We start from the raw sequence: 6,943 nt of genomic DNA, 5'->3' as shown, positions 1-6,943 counted from the left end.
AAACCGATTTAATTCTCAATATAAAAATTGAAGACTATCGTGAATCTCTTCATGGTCCACAGATCGGATTTAAACCAAATTAGAATGGGACCACCTGTGAGATAACATCTTTCCTTTAAAAAAAAAAGAATTATAAAAATCGGTTAACGTGGTCCAAAGTTATGCGGTAACATATATAAAAAATAAAAAATAGAAAAAGAAAAATGAAATAAAAATATTCCGACGAATTGATAACCTTCCTCCTTTTTGTGAGGTCGGTTAAAATTTTAAATACCTTTGAGATTAGTTGTGTTGGTTTACAAATTATCCAGTAACTTTCCAGCAACTCTCCAGTAACTTTATTTCTAAGAATTCGCTCTCATAGAAAAAATTCCAAAAAAGTACGCGAACGCTATTCCAGTAATAATTTGCAAGTTTCATGAACAGCTGATAAATTGGTTGTTTATTCGCAGGAATTTCCTAAAAAAAGAAAATGTTTTATATTTAAATAGGTTTAGTTTGTGAATTTCAACAATAAAACAAACAGTTTCCTTAATAGTTTTAAATTTCATCCAGCAACATGCGATCAGCTGTTTCTCGTACTGGCAAATTCTTACAAGTAAAAATTTATCCAGTAAAATCCAGTAAAAACTTACAGCTTCAACTGTCATTTTCCGCTCTCTCAATTTCCCCTACTTTGAAGTTTTTGCGTACGAAAACGCCAAAACATGAAAATTCGTAAAAACTTTTATTGGAAATGAGTAAACAAACGCAATTATTAATTCAATTAATATCAAACGCCTTTTTTTTGTATGTGAAAGAACAAAATCAAACATTCTATGCATTTCAATAAAATAATTTCCAAATTTGTTTCAATTTGCATATACTCGCACTTTGCAGATTGCTTTGCAGTTTTTGTTTGCAGATAGTTGTCTGCTTAATAAAATATAGAAAAATAAACAAAGATATCTTATATGTGTGAGCAAAGTGAACAAATCTGAATGCTCAATTCGGTTGTATTTTCAAAACATTTTTTCCTACCAAAAGCTTCATCAAACCAACCAAACTACCAAAGGAGAATGAAGATACCAATTTTGGTCCAATTGGACCAAAACGGCAACGCTGTTTCGATTAGAATTGAGTTGAAATTTTACGTGAAAATTGTAAACAAATGTTCTTGACACCCAAATTTTAAAAAATATGTGGTAGATATACCAAAGGGCGTAGTAAATATAAACATAAAAATGAAGATATTAAGTGGCTGCGTATATTTCGGAAATTTGCAACAAATACCATATTTCCAACCGACATTATTGTTAAATTAGTCCACAGATTTAGTGAATTAAATTTGTGTAATAAAGCATGAACTGTTGTCTACAAATGTGTGTAAAAGGTTTTTGAATCGATTCACCCGTTTGGGCACAGCAACCCAAAATCGTTGTACAAATTCATAAAGAGTACCCGAATTTTAGGATAGTGCGTACGCGAACAGCGCTTATATACATATATGTACATCGAGTGGAAAATGTTCAATGAATCGAAGCAAAACATCGATACTTTCGGTGCATCGATGTTTTTCCGACATTCCTAACTTTAATTTATCAAAACTAATCTTTAATGTATTTTAATCTTTGTTCATTAGCTAAATTTTTTTAATTATACCGGGATGTCAAGAAATTTATGCCGCGCGTGCTTACTAGAGAAAAAAATATCGGAGCTTTTTGATTGGTACATATTAATGGATAAAGCAAACGAACCGTTGACATATCAGGAATGCTTTCAAATTTGCACCCAAGTGGATGTAAAAAAAAGCGGATGCTACATCATCTTATGTTAAGGATATGCATTTCCTTTGTCAAGACTGCATTCAGGAATTGATAACTTCATATCGGTTTTTAAGAAAGGCTCAAAGATCTGCACAAGAGCTATATGCCTTAGCCCAGGGGCATTATAATTTAACTGACAATAAAATCAATGAGTTTGAATATGTAAATATTCAAGAGTTAGTTAAAAATGAGGATTTTATGGACAATTCATCGGTGTGTAACTTCATTCACTGTGATTCAAACACAATCAACTATCGTCTTAATTTTCTTACTCAGCTAATAGATACTGGAGGCGACCTTAAATCAGGAAAGGAATTATCGATATTATCTTATAAACACTGTTCTAAAAATCATGGTCAACAAAACAACGAAGACGGTCCTTGTGGGAATTCTTTGTTGCAATTAAAAGAACCAACTCATCAAATAACGCAAGGTTTAATAACATCGAGTCTTCAAGAATTTGCTCTTTCGAAAGCCGATCGGTCCTTCAACAGCCCTGAATGTGAAGAAATCACACTGGAAAAGGTATTATTAGTTTGTCAATATCTTCACTTCTAATAATAATTTTTTATTACTGGAAAGGTCGAAAATGGACACGATGCACCATTTGTCTCAATATCTGATTGCTTAAATGAAAAAGATACAACCATTATTGATAACTCCAAAAATAAAAGAGTAAGAAAGAAAAATCCAAAACTAAATACAAGAGTTAAAGAAGTAGCGCAACGGAATAAACCGTGTTTAAAATATAAGGAAATGCCTTGTGAGTATTGTAATAAATTATTTCCGGAGAACAAATTGAGACAGCATAAATCGCGTTATCATAGACCTAAGATCTTTCTTTGCGACATTTGCCGTAAGTAAATTGCAGTATTTGCACAGTTCGTAGGCAAGTAATATTTTATTTTGGCAGCAAGTTCATTCAGTATCGCCAACAATCTGCGACGACACCAACGCACGCATGATTTAAATCGTCAACGAAACTTCTCTTGCAACGAGTGTGGGCGTAAATTTTTTACGGAAGACGTCTATCGGACTCACATCAAAACACACCAGTCATCCCGTCAATCTAAATTTCACTGCACTCAATGCGATAAAGTATTCCTGCACAAGGGCAGTCTCACCCTCCACATTCAGAAACACGGTGAACCCAAAAATGAATGTAGCGTTTGCTTGAAAAGATATGTTAGAAAAGTAGATTTGGAAGTGCATATGCGTAATCATTCCGGGGAATTGCCATATCAATGTCCATTGTGCGAAAGGGCTTTTATGACTACCAGTGCTTTAAGAAAGCACGAATTACTTCATAACGGTATCCGGTATAAATGCGGCATCTGTAACAAAGAGTACTCACACCCCTCAAAACTTAGCCGGCATCGCTTACATCATACTGGTCTCCCATTTAAGTGTGCAATATGTGACAGAGGATTTGCCGAGCCCAATAAGTAAGTTATGATTTCCCATTTTAATATATTTACTTAGTGTTGCAGCATTATCTTTCATCCTTAGGATACGAAGACATATCAGATGTGTACACAAAGTAGAAGACGATTCGCAAATCAATAAACTCACCATCAAGGTGTGAAAAAAAATTCGAACGTCCGATAAGAGAGCCAAACAGTTTATATTAAGATTAGTTGTACATATATGTATGTATATTTATTGGGTTAGGTTACCCTTGATGGTTGCTAAGTTTAGTTTAGTTTATTAGTATGCATTAAAAGGCAAACATTTTAATGATAGAGTTTGGCATTAAAAATTATTCCTTATTACGTTAAGAAATATTGTCAAGTTCATTTCGGCTCCGTGAATTATGTCCGCGCGTATTAAAACCGCGATCCAAAAATGAAACTAGGCCGCTCGAGCATAATTCATTTTGACTGCCAAAATTAGGCCGCGATCAAAAACTGAATATAGGCCGCGCGGGCATTAGCAAAAAATACCAAAAACGAAAAAAAAAAATTTTTTTTTTTCATAAATAAACTTTTTTGAAAGAAATGCATAATTAATTCTAAGGAAATTTATATTGAACCGGTTCACTTTTTGGTTTCCATGGTTTTACTATGGGCGGATGACAAATTTTCGGGTGATTTTTTTTTTTCAGGCGAAACTCGGGATAAGGCAGATTATTTAGAAAATACGAGTAATTACATTTAATTTGATATACATATATAAAACACCTTTCTGCGTAGGCGGCCTTCGGCCGCGCTTAGGCATTATAACCCTCCCTAAGTATGATTCTCCTTTCTGTGCTGCCGAAAAGAGGGGCTGAACACCTTTTGCAGAGAAAACCTTTCTGCGGAGGCGGCCTTCGGCCGCGCTTAGGGATTATCACCCTCGCTAAGTAGAATTCTCCTTTCTGTGTTACCGGCGACGAGGGGCGCGGAACACCTTTTGCAGATAACACCTTTCTTTAAAATGAAATTAGGCCGCGTGGGCATAATTCATTTTGACAAGTGAAATTAGGCCGCGCGGAAATAATTCATTTGGCAAGTGAAGTTAGGCCGCGATCAAAAAATGCAATAAGGCCTCCAAACAAATAAGAAGGCGGCCTTAATCTCATCGCCCGTTCATTTTCACATGAAATTTTTTAAATGTCACCATTTTTTCTCATATTAATTAATGCCTAGTGGAAATTCGGCTTAACACTTTATATACATACACAAAAAGCTGCGCTAGAATTGCTCGATGATGCATTAAGATTTTGTGTTCCATCTATTTGTCGGTTGGCTCATTAATACATCCTTTCGATTGCGAACTACGGTCCGGTTTTTCAGTACCAGTTTAAAATTAGTTTAAACCAGTCAGCTCAAGCGTTTAAACTACCGCGGTGCACTGAAAAACTGGCCCTTATTGGTTTTACCGCTTTCTTTTAGTGAGGCTTTTCCGTCTTACTCATTATTTTTTATTGAAAGCATCTTCAAACATGTACGTACATCTGTACATAGATATTATACGTCGGCATCGTTAAGGATATATGTATTCTTAAATAATTACAAAATTGATATAAACAGCTTTTACCATTATTATATGAGTTAAAATTTTATTTATTTTCAACTTCTGGTTTCTCCAAAACTTCGACTATTCGTCCTCTATATTCTTTTGTTATGTTTATTCTTACAACGAGTTTCTGCACCTCCTTGTCTTCTTCAATTTTGTGCACACCTCTTATATGACGCTTAATCCTGAAAAATTATATACATACACATATACATATATGTACATGTAGGGCATAATCATACTTTATTACTAACTTGTAAGCATCTGGAAACTGCTTTTCACAAACGCCACATTTATAAGGTAATCCAGTGTGTTGCATGCGATGATTATAGTATTGATCATATTTGGAGAATTTAGCACCACAAATCACGCACTTGTAACTAAAATATCCATGGTACTGCATGTGCCTATTTAAAATACGTTTGTGGATGAAAGATTTTCCACACAGGTGACACACAAATGGCGATTCTCCAGAATGAGTGCGTAAATGAACATCAAGGTCTATTTGCCGCACATAACGTTTTTGACAAACTTGGCATTCTATCGTAGCTCCCTTGTGATGGAGCTCGTGGATTGTTAGACCATTTTTATGAAGAAATGATTTTTCACACTGAGCACATTGATATATTGGTTTGCGGTTGGTTTCGTGCGTTAGCCTATGTTTTTTGTATGTATACGTAGTTAAAAAGCTTTGGTTACAGATGTCGCACGGAAATCTTTCCCGATTCTCATTGTGACAGAGCTCATGATTTTTTAGGGCACATGACTCCTTAAATGTTTTGGCTGGCGAAGATAAATTCAACAAAGATAGAAATTAGTCCACGAGTTAAAAGGAACGGAAATACTTACGGCAGGCCTGACAAAGAAAAGTTTTTGGTTTATGACGTTGCTTATGTTTTTTTAATGAGCTTCTCTTCATGATTTTCCCACATTCTTCACACTTCACCGGCTCAGACATGTCCTTGACTTTCTTTTTTGTTTTCACCTCGGATTTTACTTTGTTTGTTTTCTTTACGTTTTTAGGTCTTGTATGAGCAAGATTGAGTTGTTTACTTTTTTTCGATAAGACCAGCCCAGCTTCATTTAAGTTATTGCTGCTCTGCATATCCTTATCCGATTCAACTAGAAACTTTGTTGTTTTTGTAGTGTCAGTACTAAGTTTTTTATCAATATTTATTTCGTGTTCGATATCATTTGATGCAGATGTTTCATCATCATCCATAAAATGTTCATTCCATTCTGGTGATACTTTTATATCCTCTACGTGATCCTTGTAAACAAATAGAAAATAATTATTGTTTAATTATATCTAAATCGTATTTGATATACCATATCTACAGTATCTGGCATCTTAGTTACTTCCATTAGCTCTTCATGTACTGGAACCCATTCAAAAGTGTTGGCTATACTTTCTATCTTCACTTTTTCCGTTTGTGTGCAACGTAATTCATTATCAGCCCTTCTCGCCTTTTCAATAAAATCATAAACGTCTTTAAGTTTTTGGGCACAATCAAAGCATAGATATTGCATCCGGGCATCATCGAGTTCATTTGGATCATCTTTCAAACTTAAATTAATTTGTGTACATTTACAAAAAACACTCTTTGTATGATATATCCAAAGAGTCAACAGGCTGATACCAATCTAGCAGATGCACCCGATCTTCCGGCGACAAACAGGCACGGCATATATTTGATAAATCCATCTGAACTTTTCACCACTGCCGTATTGATAATTCAAGTTTTAGTCGGTAAAAAATAGTTTTGTAGAATGTGCGATTATATATTGGTAAGACAGAACAATTTGAAAATAGGGATGTCGAAAATATTTCGATATAAAAAATGGTACAATTTTAATGCTTTTAAAAGTCGACTGTCCGACAAATCGATTTCTTCGGTAGATATAGTGATGTTCCGATATCAGCACTTATTAAGGCCTGTATGCAGCTCTCAAGAAAAGGAAAACTACATATAAAATGACGTACAAGAAATGGCTAAGAAATTTTCTTGAGTCAAATTTACTTAAGGCAGTACGCAGTTCCTAAGAAATTTACTACGCTTTCTACTACGGTTTTCTAAAGTTTTTGTGAAAAAAGAGCACAAGGCAACCCAGGTTTGCAACAGAAATATATGCCCGTT

General features: G+C 34.7%; 2 protein-coding genes across 5 annotated transcripts; one reads left to right on the top strand and one right to left on the bottom strand.

The window, feature by feature from the left end:
* Window positions 1-1,516: 1,516 nt before the first annotated feature.
* LOC118750549 (zinc finger protein 600-like) lies at window positions 1,517-3,547 on the top strand. The gene is made up of 5 exons (XM_036485278.1): window positions 1,517-2,018; window positions 2,082-2,330; window positions 2,388-2,661; window positions 2,719-3,250; window positions 3,315-3,547. The coding sequence occupies exons 1-5, from the start codon at window positions 1,821-1,823 to the stop codon at window positions 3,388-3,390; spliced, it is 1,329 nt and encodes a 442-aa protein (XP_036341171.1). The 5' UTR covers window positions 1,517-1,820; the 3' UTR covers window positions 3,391-3,547.
* Window positions 3,548-4,358: 811 nt separating this feature from the next.
* Window positions 4,359-6,689, bottom strand: LOC118750553 (zinc finger protein 2-like). 4 transcript variants are annotated; one of them, XM_036485283.1, is made up of 4 exons: window positions 6,144-6,689; window positions 5,655-6,075; window positions 5,048-5,588; window positions 4,359-4,990 (listed from the first exon to the last, which is right to left on the bottom strand). In XM_036485283.1, the coding sequence occupies exons 1-4, from the start codon at window positions 6,333-6,335 to the stop codon at window positions 4,849-4,851; spliced, it is 1,296 nt and encodes a 431-aa protein (XP_036341176.1). In that variant the 5' UTR covers window positions 6,336-6,689; the 3' UTR covers window positions 4,359-4,848. The 4 variants fall into 4 exon arrangements, with proteins under 4 accessions (XP_036341176.1, XP_036341178.1, XP_036341175.1 ...); XM_036485285.1 differs by having other exon boundaries at window positions 6,165-6,688; XM_036485282.1 differs by having other exon boundaries at window positions 4,360-4,990; window positions 6,135-6,687.
* Between the last annotated feature and the right edge of the window lie 254 nt (window positions 6,690-6,943).

The sequence above is a fragment of the Rhagoletis pomonella genome, unplaced genomic scaffold (genome assembly GCF_013731165.1).
Source record: "Rhagoletis pomonella isolate Grant_MI unplaced genomic scaffold, Rhpom_1.0 Rhpom_scaffold_00300, whole genome shotgun sequence".
Classification (NCBI taxonomy): Eukaryota; Metazoa; Arthropoda; class Insecta; order Diptera; family Tephritidae; genus Rhagoletis; species Rhagoletis pomonella.
The sequence above is the reverse complement of the archived record's forward strand: the minus strand, read 5'-3'. Positions and strand labels throughout refer to the sequence as shown.